Below are 21,936 nucleotides of genomic sequence, written 5' to 3'. Positions count from 1 at the left end.
GCTGCTACGTTTCATCAGACATCTGGGGAGAAGTTGACAGCAATCCCTTTGGCTCAAGCGGTATCTGCTTTGAGAGCTGCTGGATATGGTCACATTACAACAGCGGTCCGCTCCCCGGTGGACGGCCGTACTATTGCTTTGGACGGCGCTGTGCAGCTTGCTCTTGCCAGCTGGTAAGTACTCGAAGCTCCAATCGCGGGCGTAGCCCTGAGATATGCATATCTTTCCTCCTCAAGTTCCTAATGCAAGAGAACAGTTGCCGTCAAACATGAGAATTTCAAGACTTGCGAGCAGTCTGGCTTCTGTAAGCGCAATCGCGCATTCGCGGACGACGTCACCGCATCGGGCTCCTTCGTCTCCCCATACGCCCTCGACCCAGCGACTCTCAAGTTCAAAGATGGCCAATTGAGCGCTGTCGTTCTGAAAGCAATCAACAACGGTCAGGAGAAGGTTCAGTTGCCACTTTCGGTAACATTCCTCGAATCTGGTGTCGCGCGCGTCACTCTCGACGAAGCAAGGAGGCAGAAGGGCGATATCGACCTTCGTCATGACAGCAAGGCCAGGAAGGAACGCTATAATGAGGCTGGTAAATGGGCTCTTGTTGGTGGCTTGAAGCCCTCCAGCGGTGCTGCACTGGCCGAGGCCGCTGATGCTGGCTACACCAAGGTAGTCTATGGCAAAGGCAGCAAGCACCAAGCTATCATCCGCCATTCGCCCTTCTCGATCGAGTTCCAGCGAGACGGCGAGACGCAAGTCAAGTTCAACGAGCGTGGATTTCTGAACCTCGAGCATTGGAGACCAAAGGTCGAAAAGCCCAGTGAAGAACCCAAGGAAGGTGAGGAGAACAAGGAAGAAGCCAAAGTCGAAGAGGAGAACAAGGAAGAAGCCAAAGTCGAAGAGGAGAAAGGCGAAGATGAGAGCACCTGGTGGGACGAGAGCTTTGGTGGGAACACCGATACAAAGCCTAGGGGACCTGAAGCTATCTCTCTCGATATCTCTTTCCCAGGCTACGCGCATGTCTTTGGTATCCCGGAGCATGCCACGCGTCTCTCATTGAAGACTACCAGGTAGGCTTGACAAGAATTTTTAAACTCAAGAGCCCAACTGACACACAGCAGGGGCGGCGACGATGCTTACACCGAGCCGTACCGTCTGTACAACGCCGATGTCTTCGAGTACGAGATGGACAGCCCTATGACCCTGTATGGTGCTATTCCCTTCATGCAGGCTCACCGCAAGGGCTCCACTGTTGGTGTCTTCTGGCTCAACGCTGCTGAGACCTGGATCGATGTGACCAAAAAGAGGAATACTGCTAACCCGCTTGCTCTGGGCGTCGAGGGTCACACTGACACCCAGACCCACTGGATGTCGGAGAGCGGTCTGCTGGATGTATTTGTCTTCCTTGGCCCCACCCCTCAGGACCTTACTCGTCAGTACGGCGAGCTTACTGGCTACACTGCCATGCCCCAGTCCTTCGCCATTGCCTACCACCAGTGCCGCTGGAACTACGTCACTGATGAGGATGTCAAGGATGTTGACCGTCGCTTCGATAAGTTCAACATTCCATACGATGTCATCTGGCTTGACATTGAGTACACTCACGAGAAGGAGTACTTTACCTGGGACCCTCTCACATTCGTCGATCCAATCTCGATGCAGCAGCAACTCGACAAGCGCGACAGGAAGCTCGTAGCCATCATTGACCCTCACATCAAGAATACCAACGACTACCCGATCATTGACGAGCTGAAGAAGAAGGACCTTGCTGTCAAGAATAAGGACGGCAACCAGTACGAAGGTTGGTGCTGGCCCGGTTCTTCAATGTGGGTCGACTGCTTTAACCCCGCTGCTATCGACTGGTGGAAGGGTCTCTTCAAGTACGACAAGTTCAAGGGCTCTGCACACAACACGTTCATATGGAACGACATGAACGAGCCCTCGGTCTTTAACGGTCCTGAGACAACCATGCCCAAGGACAACCTGCATCACGGCGACTGGGAGCATCGTGACGTTCACAACATCAACGGCATGACCTTCCACAATGCTACCTACCAGGCTTTGACTGAGCGAAAAAAGGGTGAGCTTCGCCGCCCCTTCGTTCTGACTCGTGCGTTCTACTCTGGCAGTCAGCGCAGTGCTGCCATGTGGACCGGCGATAACCAGGCTGATTGGCCCCATCTCGAGGCATCCCTGCCTATGGTCCTCAACCAGGGTATCTCTGGCTTCCCATTTGCGGGTGCTGATGTCGGTGGTTTCTTCGGCAACCCCAGCAAGGAGCTTCTTACTCGCTGGTACCAGGCTGGTATCTACTACCCCTTCTTCCGCGGCCACGCCCACATCGACACTCGTCGTCGTGAGCCCTACATCCCCGGATCACCATACACCGAGATTATCACACAAGCGCTGCGTCTCCGTTACCAGCTCCTACCTGCGTGGTACACAGCCTTTCACGAGGCACACGTTTCTGGTGCACCAATCGTTCGGCCCAACTTCTATGTCCACCCTGAGGATGAGGCTGGTTTCGCTATCGACGACCAACTTTACATCGGATCCACTGGTCTGCTTGCCAAGCCGGTCACAAAGGAGGGCGCTGACAGCGTCTCTGTCTACCTTGCAGATGACCAGCCGTACTTCGACTACTTCGACTACACCACCTACAGTGGTAAGGGCCAGCACACCGTCCCTGCGCCTCTCGAGAAGATCCCACTCCTGATGCGCGGCGGCCACATCATCCCCCGTCGTGACCGTCCTCGCCGATCCTCAGGCCTGATGAAGTACGACCCTTTCACTCTCGTCGTTGTCCTCGACAAGGACGGCAACGCGGCTGGCACGCTCTACCTCGACGACGGCGAGACATTTGACTACCAGGGCGGCGCGTTCATCCATCGCCGCTTCTCCTTCGACGGCAAGCGCAACATCCTCACTTCGGTGAACCTCGACACCAGCACCATGCGCACCGTCAAGTTCGAGAAGTATGCCAAGACAATGGACAAGGTCCGCGTCGAGAAGGTCATCATCGTGAATGCCCCCAGCGCATGGAAGGACAAGGACGAGGTTATTGTCATGCAGGAGGGCGCCAAGGAGAGCAAGAGGAGGATGCCTGCACCCCTCTCATACCACGCTGCAGACGGCAAGAAAGCGGCTTATGCGATCATCCGCGATCCCGGCGTTGGTATCGGGCGCGGCTGGAAGATGGACTTTGGCGGTGCGAACGACCACCACGGCCACGGCCACGAGCACTGAACGAGCGTTAGAAAGAGATTTGCACGAGTACGAGCAGAACGTAGTTTAGATCCAGACAACAAACAGAATTGCCAACCCGTCTCCAGTGTCCACTCATATGGCCAGATCAGCTGACCTCCCCCTCCCCGTTGCGCAGTCACGCTCCGCGGTACTCTCATGGACGGCACGGTACGTAAGCTGTGCACATCTCCCGAGCACGCCGACTCGGGGTTTACGCCATGCACGCCCCGCCGTTGCTCCCACTCCAGTCCACATGTGAACTGAGTCGGCCCAGGAGAAGAATGTGGATATTATGCCATCAAGCCCCCCAGCCCTTTCAGTCGTGACTTCGACGCAACGGCTATGGAATAGTCGGCAAGTCTAAGCGAGTGCGAGCACGAGTGTGAGTCTCTGGCACGTGTGTGTACACTGAAGCTATGCATGGCTCGTGAGAAACGGGCGGATGCTACGGGCATGGTAGCTACACGTGCGGGGGCGGCTGAGGCGAACAAGTGGTACTTTGATAAAGGAACATCACGCAGCTCTGACGGTAGACGGACTCATTGGTGCGGTATCGCGGCTACCAGATAAAAGGTGTGGAGGTGGAGATGGTGCATGCTCGCTAGCCTCTAGGAGCATCTGAGTACTTCGTATCTGAGTGAGGCAACGTGCCACTTGAATATGGTGGGTATATGCTGAGGAACACAACATTTGACCGATTACATATAGAGAGTATCGAGAGGGGCAAGAGCGGTCTGGGGATTGCATGGGGATTGTTACACTGTAAATTTATGGGTATCTAATTACCATCTCAACTACCATCACCATCACAATGCAATCACCGCCGCGATACCGCGACATTCATCCATCTATCCATGCATCATGCACCTCGCGAACAGCACCGCGAACAGCACCGCAAACAGCACCGCAAACAGCACCGCAAACAGCACCGCAAACAGCACCGCAAACAGCACCGCAAACAGCACCGCAAACAGCACCGCGACCGTATACGCATCCAACGCCAACAACACGCCGCTCCTGCGCGTTCGGTGCGGCAGAACAGAGTAGGGGGAATCATGCTATGCCCATTACGCCAAAAACCCCAAGAAAAAAGACGAAAAAAAGGCGAGCCAGGCAGGAGCCAGGAAGAAAGCAGAAACAAGAAACAAAAAACCAGAAACACCGCGCCATGCAACCAAAACGCCAACACACGTCACCCACACTTCCCTCTAGGCGCGACTGGGTATACTCTCAAGCTCGCTCCTCTGCCGCAAATACTTGGCCGCCAGCCCATCGCCACCGCGCATGCTCTGCTCCATCCAATGCTGCGCAACACACATCGTCATGGGATCGCTGCGCTGCGGATCTTGGCTCGCCTTCCTCTCGCGGTTGAGCAGCTCCGTCTTGAACACATCGCTGGGGCGGGTGAGCGGCAGGACAGCGCGGTGCAGTAGCTCCGGGCTCGTGAGGTAGAAGATGGCGAGTTCGCGCTCTGCGACGGCGTCGCCTTCTTTGGCGGTGATGAGGAGCATGCGAGCTGCGTCTTGCATTGTGTAGCGGGGCTGTGGTGCTGGCGCGGGGGTGCCTGTGCGGGAGCTGGGTTTCTCGGCGCTGGATTGCTGCAGGGTTGCGGCGCGTGATGTGTTGGATGCGTTGATGACTTCGTCGACGAGCTCGACCATGATCCGGCACACGTCCTGCTTGAGCCCGAGGGCGGCGAGACCGACGTCCCAGAACGCCTTGCCGCGCTCGGTCTTGTCGAGCATGGTCGCCGGCACGAACGAGGCAATGTATTGCAGGTCGCGGAAGAGGGATTTGGGCCGCACGTCGGCGTCGCGGAGCAGGCTCTGGATGACTTCGACAATCATGTCGGTGCTGGGGGGCCCGACGGGGGAGCGCGCGTCGCTGCGGTAGGGAACGGGGGAGGAGCGGTCGCCGGCCATGGTGTATGCGCGGCGCTCGGAGCAGTTTGCGATTGCCTCGTCGAGATTCTGGGCGCGCGAGTGCTGTGCTGCGGGCTCGCGAGAGCTGTACTCGGGCACTGCGCCGAGGGTGGGCGACTGCGCAACGGTGGGCAGAGTCTCGCGGCGGCTGCTGTAGGAGCGGGCCGAGCGAGAGGAGAGGGAGGCGATGATGAGGAGCTCGAGCTCGTACAGAGCGTGGAGCTTCGTGTAGGGGTTCGGGTGCGTTGCAAACTTGGTCAGCAACCGTCGGAAGGCAACGTTGTACGGGAACTCGAGCAGGCCAGCCTTCTTGGCAGCCACGCCTGCCGACCGCGATGTGGCGTCGCTCGACGTCGAAGAATGCTCGCCTGCAGAGTGCTGGGCATCAGAGCCCGCAGCGTGCTGGAGCGTGGCGACAGGAGGTGCAGCCTGGCCTCTCTCGGTCCTCCCCAGCGTGTCGAGCGGCACATTGCGTTGATCGACATGGGTCGGCTTGCGCAGGCTCTTGACGCTCTTCTTCTTGGCAAGCTGTTTCTTGCGCCTGCGCTCTTCTTCGTCCCTGCGCTGGATGCAGTCTTCCAGGATGTCACCGCCAAACCAAGAATCCGTCTCGCTCCCGGCGGCGAAGACCATGGTGCCAAGATCGCTCAGCAGCAGACCCGTCAGCGTCTGCTTCAGGTCGAGCAGGAAGCGGCGCTTCTCCTCGTTGACGCTTGCCGACTGCTTCAGCATCACCGTGCCCTTGGAGGACGATGCAGTGCGCGGCCGGATGCTGGCGGCGCTCGTCGGCGACTGAGCCTGCGTCTGGAACGGCGACCAGAAGGTCGTGGCCGAGTCGATGGCCATGAGTGGTGACGAGCCACCAAAGTAGTCGTGCGAGTCAACGGGACTGGTGGCCCAGGGGCTCTGATCAAAGTTGCCCGACACGTTGCGGTTGGCAGCCGAGCGCAGGCTGCTGTGACTGGGGCGCTGTGCAAAGTCGAGGCTCCGCGAGCCAGGCCGACCGTGAGTCTCATACTCGTCGTCGCCGGCGACGGACAGCGTCCCGACACCGGTGAGGAAGAGATCGCCCTTCTGGCGGCCGCTGTCCAAGATCTGCTGGTCGCGCTTGTACAAGTCGCTGGCCCAGAGCGTGGGGCCTTCCATCAGGTTGTCGGCCACGATCTTGTTGACGCACTTGTCGATTTCGAGGCAGAAGCGGTGGATGCGCTCCTCGCCCTTGCAAAAGTTCTCGATGCCATACTGATTGATCCACTTCAGCGTCATCTCCGACTGCTCGTCTGACAGCTTGTTCGGCCCGCCAAAGTCCTGAGATGCAGCCATGACGTCCACAAGCTGGGCCTCGTTCCTCAGCGCGAAATTGTTCGAGGACGACTTGGAGTGGTTGCGGGCGCGGGGCGCCTGCAAGGGCTTGCCGTCCAGCGTCTTGGTCGGCTGGCCCATGATCTTGAGCGCGAGGGCGACGTTCTTGGCGTCATCGTACTCTTTCGAGCCCCGGACGTCGCTAATGTACCACATCTTGTCGCGCAACTTTTTGAACCCGACCATCATCTCTTCAATCATGCCGTCGGCCCGCTCCTGAGACTGCTTCAACCAGACGAACCAGGCTTCGAACTCTTCAATGGCGTTGGCGGCCTTGCTGAGCGAATCGCGAGGGCCGCGCGAGAAGTAGTTGAGCAGCGCCGCATAGCCGTTCTTGACGAGTGTGGGCGAGCTCAGTCTGCGGAGGCTGGCCAGCGTCTTGTGGTACATGAGCGCGCTGACAAAGTCGGAGCGAGCCTGGCATTGGAGCATGGCCGACTCGAGCATCGTGACCAGGACCGAGTTGCTCTCCTGCCGCTCGTTTGGATTCTGTGGGTTGCTGTTGCTCCGTGCATGCTGCGGTGAGCGATGCCGCGCTGGGACGTTGCGCTGGCTCGCAATCAGGCTGGTGAGCTGGCTCTGCGTCTGAGCCTGCGGTTGATTGTAGGGGTTGCGAGACGCAAAGGACTCGCTGGCGACTCGGCCCAGGCCACGGCCTCTGCCGGCCTTGCGCGTCGTCATGCGGTTGCTGAAGCTCTTGGACTCGCTGTCGGGCGCCAGCTCCTTTGGTATCTCGTACTCGTCGACGAGCTTGGCGATGGCATCCTTCAGCTGGTGGTAGTCGTTCTCGAGGTCGATCGCTCCCGAGCCCTCGTCGTCGCTGCTGTCCGTGTCGTGCGAGTCCTCGTCGTGCTCGTCTTCGTCGTCTGCATCCTTGCGCATGCGCGGCTTGAGGTGCTTGCCGTCAGCCGAAATGTACAGCACCGCCCAGCGCTCTTTGCAAGGATGGCATGTGCCAGAGGTGGCGTCACCACCGAGGATGCGCGTCATCTCGGAGCACGCCATCCTCAGGTGTCGCCCGTAGCTCTCGCTAGGCGCAATGTTTGATTCGCCGTATGCTTCTCCCACAGGCCGGCCCAGATCAACATTGTCCGTGTCCAAGAGGGGCTCCCGCGAGGTAGTGTCGCTGGTCATGGATGATGCGCTCGCGCTCAGGATCGAGCTTGCGTCCGTCGTCGCCGTCGTCGCCGCCGTCGCCGCCGTCGCCGCCGAAGCGCTGCGGAACGGCATGGAGATTCCAGACATGGAGGACGCAGACGAGGCGATTCCACCGCGGCGCTCGGCGTCCTTGTTCAGATGGCTCGACGACGGGCGCCGCTCGGGGAACAGTGTGTTGACGAGGGTGATGATGTCTGACGGGCACAGCACGATGAACGGCTGCACTTCGACCGTCTCTCGCGGAGAGGTAATGGCCTTTGCAGGCAGGAGGATGGGCTTGGAGTATGTCTTGGTGTGCTTGAACCTGGCTATTATGCTCTCAATGTGCGTGCGGATCTCGGGAAGAACAGGCACTTGCTGCTTCCTGTGACCATAGTTAGCTTCCCGGAAGAGGCGGAAACCAAAGCAAAGCTCGTACCAATTGTACGTCAGGTCCAAGACGTGTTTCTGTGCGCGCACAGCAATCTCCTTGAGGATCTTCTGGCGGGCGTGTTCGCTGATGTGGTGCTCGATCATGATGCCGTGTGTCTGCTGCGGTTAGCCAAGCATGGCGAGACGGCTGCCGTGGACAACGTGCCTCGGGGTGGATGATTGCGTTCATCAGGTACGTGGTGAACAGCCAGCGCGAGACGAAGAACATCTGGGCGCCCCGGCGGGCACCTCTCTCGTCGTCCAACTTGCGCAGGATAGCGTTCCCGATTTCCAAGACGCCGTCCGGAATGCCGCCGGCGCTCGGCTCGTCGTCGACGACTTCAAACAGGCGCTTCACAGCCTTGTCGAAGAACTCGTCCGCGGCGATGGTGTCCTTGGTCGTCCGCGGCGGCGGCTGTCCTTGTCGCGCGGGCTGCTCCTCGGCCTTTTCCAGCAGGAACTGGCCGTCCTGCAGGGCCTGGGTGAGGTAGAGCTCCAGGTTGGCTTTCCCCGGCCACTCCCGCATGCTGGCCCAGACGTCGAGGACCGTCTTGACAAACCTGTCTGTCCCCGCCTTGTTCTCCCTGATCATCTTGGCGCACGTCGCGGCCCACACATCGGTCCGGCGCAGGTCCTCGGCCGAGTCCGGCCCAGACGAGTTGGCGAAGATGGTGTAGACGAGGGCGGCGAGCGGGTCGTGTCGCTGGAAGCTCAGCAGGCGCTCGACCGGGCTGGGGCCGCTCTGGCTGGGCTTGCTCGCAGCCGCGTTCTTGGCCCGGGCGCCGGTGATGGCAATGACAGACTCGACGGGATCGAGGGCCTGGCGAAACGACGAGAGCGCGGCGAGCTCCTGCTGCGACAAGCTCGCGATTCGGGCCGCGAGGAAATCGGGGTTGGTGCGGAGCTCTGAAATGAAGCCGAGCAGGTCGTCGAGGATCCTGGCCGGCACGTCGCTGACAAAGGTGGAGAGAGAGGCCTTGTCCGTCTTGACGGCGGCCCTGGCGGGTCCGAGATGCAGGTCGGGCTCCAGCAGGGCGTACTGGCGGGTGGCATCGCACGAGCTGCGGACGTCGTTGAGGGCGTTGTACAGGTGCGCGAAGCTCTTCTTGTCGTCGGAGCGGAAGTTGTCGACGAGGGTGCGGTAGGCCAGCTCGCCGCAGTGGACCATGCGGGCCGACAGGGCGCTCGAGACCAGCCAGCGGTGCAGGCGCAGGCGCGAGTGGGCCTTGCGCTGCTCCTGGTGGCCCTGCAGGCGGATGAGGTGGGCGAGCTCGGCGAGCGACGTGGCCGAGGTGGGGATGGCGGCCGAGGGCAGGAGGGCGTCGCTGTAGGCGGACAGGTCCGCGGGCAGCAGGCGCGGGAGCTTGCCGGCGGGCGCGGAGAGGGAGGAAGCCATGTGCGGGCGCGGCACGGCGTTGTGGGCATTGTGGGCGGTGGTGCCGTGGGCGTGTTCGAGGGCTGGCCGTGAGCCCATGCTGGCGGGCGCGGGCGCAGGCGCGGGCGCAGTCGCGGGCAGAGGCGCGGTCGCGGGCGCGGGCGACGAGTCGTGGTTGGGTTCAGGGCGGGTCGGCTCTGCGGGCGGGGGGTCGTCGGTCACAGCAGTCGTCGGCGCGGACGGGTGTTGCGGCGTGTGGGCGCGAGACGACACCTTGGAGACGCTCGACACATGGGGCAGGACAGGCACGGCGGGCAGGGCGGGCACGGCGGGCAGGACGGGCACGGCGGGCAGGACGGGCAGGACGGGCACGGCGGGCGACCTGGCTGGGAGGCGTCAGCAGCTGGGGAGTGAGGGCGACATGTGGACGTTTTGGCCTCGTCGTCGCAGCGCTGCCAGCTCATCGTACAGGCGCACTGATGCGCACCGGGTTGTCGCAGACGGGGCCAGCAGCGCTGCCAGGCACAGACACCGCAGTGGAGCAACGGACAGCTACAGTACACGGATTATACAGCACGAGAGGGACCTACGCGGAGGAGTGTGCCGGAACATGCTGTCGTCGCCATGAGACAGCATGCCGTGAAGGCGAGTGCAGCGACAGCCCAAGGTGTTTGGTCTTTACACACAGCGCCGCATGGCCGCGGGCTGGCGCTGCCCAAAGGAGAGCGGATGCGTTGTCAGTCGGCTGCACACGCTCGCGATGGATGATTGGCAGGGCCCGAGTCGGTGCTCGAGTCGGTGCTCGAGTCGGGCATTCGCGCGCCAGCATCACCGCAGACCGAGGGCAGCGTCACCGTCACCGTCCAGCTCGCAGCGCCACCGTCCAGCTCGCAGCGCCACCGTCCAGCTCGCAGCGCACTGCTGAGACACGAGGGACCCTCGACCAGCCGCCCACACCAACACACGTCCAGACTCCAGCGTCCCACTTGTCCAGTCGACTGGACCGCCAGCCTCGCCTGGTGTTTGTTTTGACGCCCGCCCGCCTCCTCCCGCAGCGGCTGGCCCAATCTGCAGCCGCAGCGCTAGCCCAGAATCTGCACACCACCCACCTCTCACCACAGCACGCCACAGCACACGACTGCCATGTTTCTCGTCGGTCGCTGCAAGGTGAGAATCGACATGTCCTGCACCCCAACGCGCGCCCCGTGACTTGCGTGCACCCGTCTGCCCTGACCTGCGTGCACCCGTCTGCCCTGGCCTGCGCGCGCCCGTCTGCCCTGGCCTGCGCGCGCCCGTCTGCCTTGACCTGCTGGCCGGGGTCCCCATACATGGCTTGTCTTCTGCGCGCCCCGCGCTTGATGTGCTGGCACCCCTCAACCAGCGCTGCGCATATGCACTGTTTCGCTGTCACGACGCTGCAGCCCGCCATTCGCCGTGCAGCGAATGATTCTCCAACCGTGTCTTGGCCATCTGCCCAGCAGCACTGCAGAGTTGATTCCCCGTGGTGATGCGTGCGAACCTGTTCCATTGTTGGTGCTTGCAGACGCCCGTCTGGCCTGCAGCGCGACCGTGCCCCTGTTCCGTCGTGGTTGCCACCGTGAAGAGAAATGGCTGGCATGCGTTGTATACACACACGCCACCACCACATCACCTGTTCTGAGACGCGACAAGACCGGCATGACATGTCGAGACGTGCGTCGAGTGCCACCGCGCAACGACACCGCCTCCAGCAACCGGGGACACACGACGACCGCATAGGTATCCCGGTAGGACACGGTGTCACGAGACTGCCGACGCGCGGCGCGATGCAGTGCTCGACGTGGTAATTACAGGTGACACTTGTAGTTTGTAGTTGGTTGTTCGTCATCGTGCAGCGCGCGTGTGGTGCCTTTAATCACAAGCGTGCATCTCTACCAAGTAGTAACATTCGCCTGCTCCGGCTCAGTCACCGAGCCAGTCGTCGAGCCAGTCGTCGAGCCAGTCACCGAGCCAGTCACCGAGCCAGTCGTCGAGCCAGTCACCGAGCCAGTCATCGAGCCAGTCGTCGAGCCAGTCATCGAGCCAGTCACCGAGCCAGTCACCGAGCCAGTCATCGAGCCTGCCTCAGCAGCGGCGCGACTCGTTTGCGACTGTGCTGCACCTCGCGCTGCCACCACACTCTCCTCCACTGCCCGTCGCCCTCGCCGCTCGCCACGTTGCCATCCTCCTCCCACGCCTCGAGCCCAAGCTCCCCCTGCGACTGGGACGCGAACCGCTGTGCCCACGACACGGCGCTCTCGTCGAATGCCCACACCAGCAGCTCGCGCTGGAACGAGCCGCCGGCGGACGTGCTCGTCGTCATGACGCTGTAGAGATTGAGACTCCGCTCTCGAGCAAAGTCTGCGAGTTGGTCCAGGAAGGCCTGAGAGGTTGAAGACGCCGCCTCCGCCTCCGCCTCCTCGCCCGCTTTCGTCTGCAGGAACGCAATCTCCTTGACAACCGAGCTAATCCCCAGCTTCTGCCCCTCCTGCTCCCACTCCTTGTAGTCCTTTTGCAGTATGTGCTGCAGCTCCAACGCGCCGATATCCTTCTTCGCCGCGTCAATCGCCTCGTAGAACGCGCCGCGGTCGTACGTCGTCGCCACCTGTGGACACCGCAGCACCTTTGCCTCCAGGTACTCGACAGCCCTGCGGTCGTGCTCGGTCGTCTTGCTCTGGTCCTGCAGATTCGCCGTGTCCATGAGGATGCTGGCCAGACCCAGCTGGGCTACCCTGGCGTCGTCGTCGAGCGCGCCGCCCGACACCGTATCCCACGTCGGGCCCACGTAGTTTGTGACTAGGCTCGTGCAGCTCCCGCTCTTCTCGATGATGCGCGGCTCCGCGCCCGTGTCCTGGGGCACCGCGCCTTCGTCGTCGTGGTGGTCGATCACGCCCTGCACGCGGCTGGAGTAGATGCTTCCGAGCTGGCCCTGCAGCGCGTTGTGGTCGACCAGGATCCACCTTGTGTTCTCCGGCCTCAGCTTGGTCTGCATGTCCGACGGCGCCGGGAGGTCGTCGAGCGTGATCAGATGCGCCGCCTCGATGTCTGCATGCTTGAACACGGCGAGAAACTCGCGTCTCATGTCCACGCCCGCGGCCGGCATGTTGGTCACGGGTATGTACAGCGGCGTGAACGCGTTTTTTGGCGGCGCCATGGAGCGCACGTATGCATATAGAATCTGGCATGTCATCGAGTCGAGGTCTGTCGCCCATCAGCGTCGGATGCTTGTACGAGGCATGTGAGGCGCTGACCGGCCGACTCATTGCCAATGACCAGAGTGACTTTTTGCTGGGAGCTGATTGCACTCCGCAGCGCGCTCTTTGCATGCGCGAGGAACCCGCGCAATGACGTTCTTGGTGCGGCCATCTCCGGTTGTGTGGTGTGTGTGAACATGTCGAGTTGCGTTTAACCTACAAGCTAACTACAGCCTCGAGCGATGACGTAAGCTGTCACCGTCCGACACGTGCACGAACAGCAGTAAGCTCGGCCATGTACTTGTCGGCCATGTACTTGTCGGCCATGTACTTGTCGGCCACGTACTTGTCGGCCACGTATAGTTTTCGGCCACCCCACCAAAATGAAGCACCCCATTTGGAGTCGTGGTGTTTTCAACAGCCACACTTATATTTGCCACTCGCTACACCTAGACTGAAGCGTGAGAGCTGCTGCTACCTCTGCTGCCTTTTGAGCTTCTTCTTCAACTGAACTTGATGTCTGCTCGGCGTGTAATGCTGCCGCTCGCTCAAGCGCAGCCTTGATCGCTTCAACGTTACGAAAGCGCTCATCTAGGTCAGGCTGGACTCGCTTTCTCTTCCGGGCAGTAGCAGTACCATCTAGTTGATATTTACGTTGTTGATTTTCAGCTTGGAGCTCGGCTGCTCGAGTATGTGCCTTTGCTATAGCCTTGCCTGCCTTGCTAAGCACTGTCCGAGTGCTCCGTGAGAGAGACTCTGACTGTAGGAGCTGCCGATGGGCCCTATATAGAGCCTGTGCGCTCTGAGGCGTGCTGAGAATCGAATTCCGGAGCTCCGAGTCCTGGGTATCACGTGGTGGCGTTGCTGGACGGCTGGACACTTGGCATGAGAGTAAGACGAGGTCTGCGTTATATGGGCAGAGACCTGAGGCTCTCCACCCAGCTTGGATTACTCGCTTAGCCAAGCCTTCCTCTCTTGCCTTGTTGTATGATACAACGAAGCGCTCTTTCTTGGTAGGTGCTGCGTCATCGAGGGCAGAGAGAGCACGGATCTCTGATTGATACTTCGTCTTAACAGCAGAGAAAGGAGCAAGATCCAGGGGCTGAAGCACGTGTGAGGCCTGAGGGGGAAGCTAGAGGACCCATATCTTGTTCTCCTTACAGGCCAACATGAAGTCAACAGGGGCATGAGAGCCATGGCCGTCCACGAGAAGGAGCCTCCATTGGCCTTGGCAGGGAGTAGCATTAGGGATAAATATACGCTGTAACCCCTCCAATCCAATCTGATTTGACGTCCATCCAATCTGATTTGACGTCCATCCAACCTGATTTGACGTCCATCCAACCTGATTTGACGTCCATCCATTCCGAGGTTGTATATAGCCAGTCAGGTACTCCGTGCGCTGGGAACCACGTGGCTTGTAGATGCTTGCCCCTGAAGATGACGAGGCATTGAAGCTTGACGCCTGTGGTGGATAACGTCTCAATTAGCGAGACCCACTCGCGATTCTCTGGGGATTTGATACAAGCCTTCTTCTTTGACGAGCTAGCGAGGACTCTGGTGTTTGTACGTACCCCAAGGCCGACCCCAGTCTCATCCATTTTCCATATATCCTCATACTGTATACCCAGCTCGATTCTGGTACGCTCAAATAGCTCAAGAAAGGCACGAATCGTCTCATACTGAGCTCCTGTAGTCCTCGCCGTCTTAATTGTTCGGCCAACTATAGAGGCAACCTGCGGGTTGCGGGCGATGAAATGGGGTACCCATAGCTGACCAAGCGGAGCGTGGTCGCCATTCATCTGAAGTATTCGGGAGGCCATTTCTCGTACCCGTGGATGGGATGGGGGCTGAGCACGTTTATCCTCTTCAACAATCCACTCAACTAAGAAGCGCTCTTGCTCTGGAGTCAGTCGCTGCTGTTTTGAGTGTGCTGACGTGTGAGGTTGACAGCCCTGTAGGCGGCTTTGAAGCGTGGATCGAGGAACTCCGTACGCACGAGCAGCCTGCCGCTGGCTCTTAAAAACACCAGAATCGAGATCACGAAGCGCAGACTGTATAGCAAGCTCACGGGTATCCATTTTAACAAAGTGGTTGTGATAATATAGAGCGTTAATTGAAGATGACGCGTGGTGGGTAGGGTGGCCGAAAACTATGTGGCCGAGAAGTATGTGGCCGAGAAGTATATGGCCGAGCTTACAAGTCGACTTCAACATGAACGTAGTCGTGCAGATGAATTCAATCCTCCCCTTGGATGGTGAGAACGTAGACGTGAACTAGCGCCTCGATCAACTAAGCTCCACGCTCCCAGCCGGCACACCCCTCGTACTCCGGAGTCTGCGAGCGAAGAACTGCATAACCGGCAACATCTCCTCCCTACTACTCGGCATCCCATCGCCATTCTTCTTCCAGTCCCTAATCTCAACAAACTCAAACGCATCCTTCATCTTCGCCACAGCACTATCCGTGACCGCCGACGCCCGCACCGCCCGGCAAACCAAGACAGGCGTCCTGCTCTTCCTGGCCTTTAGCTCCAGCGACGCCGGGAGCCGGCCCCCAATACTAACAACACCGCCCAGTTCCTCCCCAAGCTCGACGGCGACCTGCAGCCCGACCATACCGCCCTGCGCGAACCCAAAGACAACGATCTCGCGCGCCTTGTATCCGCACCCGCGCATCAGTCCCTCGCGAATCACGCGGTCAAGCACGATACGCGTCGCAGCGCGGAATCCCGTGTCTGTGTCCATTGCGCCCGTGTGCTGGTCGAACACCATGTCGTCGCCCCAGTGGAAGCCGCCGAGGTCAAAGGGCAGCGGGGCGGGGGCTTGGATGGCGATGCATGCTGTCTCGGGCAGGTTCAGCTGCTGCCCCAGCCGCGTGAAGGAGGTGTGGGTGTCGCCGAGGCCGTGCACGAGGATGAGGATGTTGGTGGGTTGCTGCGAGGCGGGCGCTGGGTGGGTTAGCTGCTAGACGGGTGCTGCGGTGTGTGTTGGAGCAGTCTGATGTGTGTGCTGGAGCAGTCTAATGTGTGTGCTGACGTACCGGGCGTGATGCTCAGGACCACCGTAGACGGGAAGTCGGCCGGAGTGGGCAGTCGCCCTGGCATGCTGTGCGCGGGGGGTGCGTTGTCGCGGGCATGTGTGAGGGGTCCACGCGTCTGACGCGGCTGGTCGAGGGATGCGGGAGATCGCTGCCGAGCGATCAGAAGCTTGCAATCGCAACGTCGACAGTGCCACGACGTGGAAGGCGAATTGAACCCAGGACCTCGCTCAGAACCACTGGAACACGAATTGAGCACGAATTTCTCCACAGCCACGACTTTCCGCTGTACGTCTTCGTGTCGAGCTGCGGGCGCCGAAGCGGTCAGAGATAAGCTTTACCAAGGAAGCTTGGCTAGCTTAGAACCACTCCAGCATACCGGCCGGTGAGCACTCCGCTACAGGCCATTACGCATGCGTCTAGGCCCCATCAAGGTGCTGCTTGAGGCGGCGTCTGCTACGACCGAGCAGCTGGCCGAGGAGCTATCCAATCATAGAATCACACAATGGCCTAGTGCATCATAGCGGACCGTTACTTGCAGCAGTGCCGCAGCTGAGCCACCTCTGGACCCTGGATAGCTTACGGTTCAGAGAGAGGGGCACGGCGAGATCGATTCGCTGAGATGACGACAGACAACAGCGGGGTGTCGGTTTGAGAATGGTGGCCGCCGAGAGCTGAAGCTACTTAAGGGCGATGGTCTGCCCGTTGCTGAGATGCATCTACACACTCCATCTACACACTCCATCTACACACTCCATCTACACACTCCATCTACACACTCCAATTCCACGCGCCACCTCCCCACACCACTACAGCTCGTCTCTTACCCCACCTCACACCAACCACACATCACAATGGGCTTCTGGGGTACGTCTCCCCGTCCGCCCTGCCCCTCCGTGACCACGCCGAGACTAACACCCCGCAGACCACGGCGAGGACTCGTACGAGAAGGTGTACAACAACGACAACTTCGAGGAGAACAAGTCCAGCTTCAGCCACGAGCTGGTAGCAGGCGGCGCCGCCTTTGCGGGCTTCAAGGCGTTCGAGGACCACCAGCGCAAGGAGGGCAAGCCCGTCTCGCACGCCTTCGCCAAGGAGCTTGTTGCGGGCTTTGCTGCTGCTGAGGTTGACAAGGTGAGCACCCGCAGCCGTCCATGGAGACAATGTTCGTGTGACTGACGTCCGCAGCTCGCCGAGACAAAGGGCGAGGACTGGTTCGACCGCGAAAAGGCCAAGCGTCAGGCCAAGAACCACGCGGAGAAGATGTACGACGAGCAGTACATTGACAACCATGGTGCTGACCAGTACGATCCTAACCAGTACGGCCGCCCTGAGCGCTTTGAGCGTCGCGGATGGTAGACTGTGCACTGCGCGTAGATAGAGCCATGGGACTGTGAATGAAAAAAATTCAACGCCATGCCTGGTCGGTTCGATGATACCCTACTTTGTGATGCTGCTGCTGCTGCTGTGTAAAGATGCTGCTGCTGTGCAAAGATGCTAGTCAGATGGCAGGTGCGGTGACGGCTGCCGCTGAAGCCCACTTGGATGGCGGTTGACAGCCCGTGCCAGCTGGCGATCTGCCGGCCAAGACACCCACTCTCGATAGTGCGACCAAGCTGGCAGTGCAGCGTTGCGATGTGCGGACGCCATCGCTGGACTGCGGCACCCAGACGCCTTCGCACGGTCCCGCAGAGGACTCGCAGTATTCCCCTCGGCCCTCCTCGAGTCCTCATGCCTCTGCAGAGCGCCGAGCGTCGCGCATCCGCAGCCTGACGAGATGAAGTTTGCAAAGTACAGCGCCCCGCCAGACCGCCGCAACCACAGGCAGCTAACACGAGCAGGGAACTCGAGCGCGACCTGGTGCCCGAGTGGCGGCTGAAGTACCTCGACTACAAAGTCGGCAAGAAGAAACTCAAGGCCATCGACCGCGCTCTCCGCAGCGTGAACCGCGACGCGCACACGCCGCGCCTCCGCCGCCGCGGCACCAACCTGCTGCCCAATGCCGCCGACGTCGCGCCCAAGTACTCGTTCCTCAACCGCGATGGCCTGGGACGCGAGGCGAACGACCCGGCCGACGTGCCCGACCCCTGCCGCAGCCCCAGCCGCAGCCGCAGCCGCAGCCGCAGCCGCTCGGCTGGCCGCGCAGAGGAGACGCCGCTGGCGACGGGCGGCAACGGGCTCAGCGGCCTGGGCACCAGTTACGGCAGCTTCGTGGGCAGCCCGCCGCCGCCGTCGCTGCAGCTGCCGGGCGCGGCGCTGGACCCCGAGCGCACCGAGTCCGCAGACGGGCAGGCGGCCGCGTCGCTCAGGCGGCACACGACGCTGAGGCTGCCCTCGCCCGGCGACGGCAACGCCTTCGAGGTCGGGCGGACCAAGACGCCGAAGAAGCACGCCTCGCTGCCCGCGCGCTACCGCAGCATCTTCAGCCCGAAGCGCATGAACTCGATGCCCGGGCGCGGGTCCGGCGTCGAGGCTCACCCGCGGCCGTTGATCAAGCGCGTCGCGTCCGTGGGCGCGCATGAGCCCGCGGCCAGCCCCGGCGACGTGCCGCTCGAGGCCTACCGCGAGTTCGACTTCCGCCAGGCAGACTTCTTCCAGTTCCTCGACGCCGAGCTGGACAAGGTCGAGCGGTTCTACAAGGACAAGGAGGACGAGGCCACGGTCCGGCTGGGCGTCCTGCGCGAGCAGCTGCACATTATGCGCGACCGCCGCCTCGACGAGCTGATCCAGCGCCAGACGGCCAAGCTGGACGCCAAGGCGCACAAGAAGCGCCCCGCGGTGAACGGCCAGGCCAGCGGCTCCGCCGGCGCGCCTGCGGACGCGCACGAGGTGAAGCAGGGCCACGAGGTGAAGCAGGGCCACGAGGTGAGCAGTGCGTGGCTGAATCCCATCGACGCCGCGCTCGAGGCCGTGAATGCCGGAAAGTACGGCAGCAGCACGAGGGCCATGACCGCGCTGGCAACGCCGTCGGTGCTCAAGCCCATGCTGCACAACGACGACCGCCGCGACTTTGCGCGCCGGCCGGAGCTCCCAGACGTGCCCTACCAGTCGGCGAAGCGCAAGCTAAAGGTCGCACTCCAAGAGTACTACCGCGGTCTGGAGCTCCTCAAGTCGTATGCGCTGCTGAACCGCACGGCATTCCGCAAGATCAACAAAAAGTACGACAAGACCGTCCACGCACGCCCGTCGATGCGCTACATGAACGACAAAGTCGGCACCGCGTGGTTTGTGAACAGCGACGTCATCGAGGGCCACATCCGCTCCGTCGAGGACCTCTACGCCAGGTACTTTGAGCGAGGAAACCACAAAGTCGCCGTGGGCAAGCTGCGCATCAAGATTGCCCGCGCCGGCGACTACACCGACAACACGTTCCGCAACGGACTTCTCGTCGCTGCTGGTGCTAGTCTGAGCATCCAGGGTCTCATCAAGGCCGCAGGCATCGCCGGCACGCATCATGCCGACGACCCTGCGTTATCGGTCAATAGCAGCTATCTGCTGCAGGTACGTTGCCTTTGGTCACAACAGCAGTCGACGCCGATAGAGCTGACGTGGATAGATTTACGCCGGCTTCTTCCTCGTCAACCTTCTGATCATCCTCTTCTCTCTTGCATGCCGCGTGTGGCACGAGCACAAGATCAACTTTGTCTTCATTTTCGAGTACGACACGCGTCACTTTCTGGATTGGAGGCAGCTCGCCGAGGTACGCACATAGCCAGCCTGCGCTGCGACAACAGACTGACGATCCACAGCTGCCGTGTTGGTATTTCTTCTTCCTCGGTCTCACCATGCAGCTGAACTTCCATCGCGTTGGTGGTGAAGCCATGTATCTGTACTGGCCGGTCGTTCTGATTGGTGTGTCCGTCCTGGTCCTCGTCAACCCTCTCCGGATCTTCTACTTTCGGAGCAGGATGTGGCTGCTGTACTCGTTGGCAAGTCAAGACGCGACTCTTCGTGGCTGCGCTAACATACTTCTAGTGGCGTCTTCTCCTGGCCGGCATCTACCCTGTCGAGTGGCGCGACTTTTACCTTGGCGACATGTTCTGCTCGCTCACCTACAGCATGAGTGTAAGCACGCGCACCTTGTATGTCATGCTCCACTAACACGTTGCAGAACATGGCCATGTTCTTCTGCCTGTACGCTCGATTCTGGGACGAGCCCGCGCAGTGCAATTCGTCGCATCTGCGCACTATGGGCTTCCTTGCCTGCTTGCCCGGCATCTGGCGTGCCCTGCAATGCATTCGCCGTTACTGGGACACAGGCAACAAGTTCCCCCATCTGCTCAACTGTGGCAAGTACTTTGCGACCATCATCTACTACATGACCTTGAGCATCTATCGCATCAACAGGACGGGCCCGAACAAGGCAGCCTTCATCACCTTTGCTGTCATCAACGCCATCTACACCAGCTTCTGGGACATCTACTACGACTGGAGTCTCGGTGACCCGCGTGCGAAGCACCCGTTCCTTCGCAAAGAGCTTGGCTATAAGAAGATATGGTGGTACTACACAGCAATGGTCATCGACCCGATCCTGCGATTCGCCTGGGTTCTCTACATTGTCGACCCGCTGCAGCTCCAACACTCCGCCAAGACGTCGTTCGGCGCCGCCCTCGCCGAGATCTTCAGAAGAGGCATCTGGTCTCTGTTCCGCGTCGAAAACGAACACTGCACAAACGTCGGCCGCTTCCGCGCAAGCCGCGACGTACCCCTCCCCTACGAGCTCCCGCCGAGCCCCCACGTGTCCCCCGTCATTGACCAACGCGGCGCCAGAATCGACGACGAGCAACCATCCCGCACCCCCAAGTCCGCGACCGCGCCGCCAAACGGCCTCGCGCCCACCCCGTCCGCGGGCGCAGACCCCGCACCCCCGGACTCGGTCCGACAGCGTCGCGGCTTCCCACACGTTGACGACGGAGAAGACGACGAGGGTTTCCGCCCCTCGCCCCTGCAGCGCGCGTTTACGCACGTCGGCGCCATTTTCCGCGACGCGCACGCGCAGGACTTTGAGCGCAAGAAGAAGCCCGAGCTGGGCCGGGATCCGCGGCGTGACACCGAGGCCAGGGATGACGGGGATTCGACGGATGAGGAGTCGGATGCTGAGGAGCGCGAGGAAGGTGAGGGTGATGTGGTGGGTGGCGATCGGGCGGAGAGTGAGGATGAGGACGCGGATGGCGAGCAGAGTGCGGCGAGTAGGATACGCGAGGATCTTGCGGTTGGCGCGAGTAGGGCTGCGCGGTCGGGTGGGCGTTGAGCGAGACGTGTAGAACCCTTTCCGCAGCGACGTTTTGAACCCTTTCCGCAGCGGCGTGTAGAGCCCTTTCCGCAGCGACGTGTTGAGCCCTTTCCGCAGCGACGTGTTGAGCCCTTTCCGCAGCGACGTGTGCTGGTTCGCTCATGACGGGCTGCTCGGACGGGCCGCGGTATCCATCAATCAATCAATCATCGTCTTCAGGTCGTGCGCCGCGCGAAAATGTTACAGGCAGACTTCATGGCTGCGGCAGTGGTGTGGCGCGTAGTGTACGGATAAGCTGCGGGACGGTGTGAGATGCACGTGTTTCCAAACATCTGACCCCCCTCCCTCACAATTGCGGTCGTAGACTTTGCTTGCTTCGACTTTGAACCGCATGAGCTGGTATGAGGTGTACTGCTCGAGTTCTCGGTCGTCCAGCGGAGACTCGATGCCGGGTGCGTCGATCCGCAGACCGGAACACCATAGACCGTTGTTGATTGCAACGTCACTCAGCAGTTGGGAAGTAGTCACTTCGGTAATTCCCGAAGTGTGGCTTGGAATGGAAGACTGAGCGAGATGCTTTCTCCACTTTCTATTCGGACGTGGTCCGCAACTACAGCTCCGTGGTGGTCCGCAACTACAGCTCCATGGTGGCAGTACAACTGCTATTACCTATAGATATCGAGCCCTGTATCCACATCCAAGGCCGTGACACTTCTGCCATGCACGGTGAGGATGTCCATCACAATTTTCAATGGAGAATATTTGGTAGCGACCGGTAGTTACCGCCGGCGGGCGCGATTGACCTGAGCTGTCAACTGAATCGTAGTACCTCCTGTGATGCGGCAAACTTAGCTACCGCGGTCGGTTTTGCACATTGTGACGAGGGCAGGATGTGTTTTTGCTGTCAAGTGGAGTCCAGGTGGGTAGTGAATCTCGTCCGGAACTCGCCATCCGCTCCAGCGTCGTCGCTGTACATCGGCA

General features: G+C 60.6%; 6 protein-coding genes across 6 annotated transcripts; 2 read left to right on the top strand and 4 right to left on the bottom strand.

Annotated features, from left to right (window-relative positions):
• Positions 1-15: 15 nt before the first annotated feature.
• On the top strand, positions 16-3,335 carry M421DRAFT_420721 (glycoside hydrolase family 31 protein). Its single transcript, XM_033592578.1, has 3 exons — positions 16-173; positions 257-1,067; positions 1,119-3,335. The coding sequence occupies exons 1-3, from the start codon at positions 86-88 to the stop codon at positions 3,241-3,243; spliced, it is 3,024 nt and encodes a 1,007-aa protein (XP_033448438.1). The 5' UTR covers positions 16-85; the 3' UTR covers positions 3,244-3,335.
• A 1,116-nt stretch (positions 3,336-4,451) lies between these two features.
• On the bottom strand, positions 4,452-9,570 carry M421DRAFT_62973 (uncharacterized protein; the record flags this gene model as incomplete). The annotated part of the gene is given in 3 exon segments (XM_033596025.1): positions 4,452-8,213; positions 8,243-8,244; positions 8,259-9,570. 3 exon segments carry the CDS (start codon positions 9,568-9,570, stop codon positions 4,452-4,454), a joined length of 5,076 nt encoding a protein of 1,691 aa, XP_033448437.1.
• Positions 9,571-10,217: 647 nt separating this feature from the next.
• Positions 10,218-11,449, bottom strand: M421DRAFT_155675 (uncharacterized protein). The gene has a single exon (XM_033587617.1). The coding sequence runs from the start codon at positions 11,336-11,338 to the stop codon at positions 10,328-10,330; it is 1,011 nt and encodes a 336-aa protein (XP_033448436.1). The 5' UTR covers positions 11,339-11,449; the 3' UTR covers positions 10,218-10,327.
• A 111-nt stretch (positions 11,450-11,560) lies between these two features.
• On the bottom strand, positions 11,561-12,855 carry M421DRAFT_63127 (exopolyphosphatase; the record flags this gene model as incomplete). The annotated part of the gene is made up of 2 exons (XM_033596041.1): positions 11,561-12,690; positions 12,741-12,855. The coding sequence occupies 2 exons, from the start codon at positions 12,853-12,855 to the stop codon at positions 11,561-11,563; spliced, it is 1,245 nt and encodes a 414-aa protein (XP_033448435.1).
• Positions 12,856-14,567: 1,712 nt separating this feature from the next.
• Positions 14,568-16,021, bottom strand: M421DRAFT_420717 (phospholipase/Carboxylesterase superfamily protein). The gene is made up of 2 exons (XM_033592577.1): positions 15,726-16,021; positions 14,568-15,633 (listed from the first exon to the last, which is right to left on the bottom strand). The coding sequence occupies exons 1-2, from the start codon at positions 15,787-15,789 to the stop codon at positions 14,972-14,974; spliced, it is 726 nt and encodes a 241-aa protein (XP_033448434.1). The 5' UTR covers positions 15,790-16,021; the 3' UTR covers positions 14,568-14,971.
• A 555-nt stretch (positions 16,022-16,576) lies between these two features.
• M421DRAFT_5256 (EXS-domain-containing protein) lies at positions 16,577-20,973 on the top strand (the record flags this gene model as incomplete). Its single annotated transcript, XM_033595028.1, has 8 exons — positions 16,577-16,589; positions 16,648-16,856; positions 16,911-17,077; positions 17,564-19,223; positions 19,279-19,422; positions 19,472-19,594; positions 19,698-19,787; positions 19,834-20,973. 8 exons carry the CDS (start codon positions 16,577-16,579, stop codon positions 20,971-20,973), a joined length of 3,546 nt encoding a protein of 1,181 aa, XP_033448433.1.
• Between the last annotated feature and the right edge of the window lie 963 nt (positions 20,974-21,936).

This window comes from Didymella exigua (assembly GCF_010094145.1).
Source record: "Didymella exigua CBS 183.55 unplaced genomic scaffold M421scaffold_14, whole genome shotgun sequence".
In the NCBI taxonomy this organism is placed as follows: domain Eukaryota; kingdom Fungi; phylum Ascomycota; class Dothideomycetes; order Pleosporales; family Didymellaceae; genus Didymella; species Didymella exigua.
Note: the sequence above shows the minus strand (reverse complement) of the source record. Positions and strands in the feature narration are given on the sequence as shown.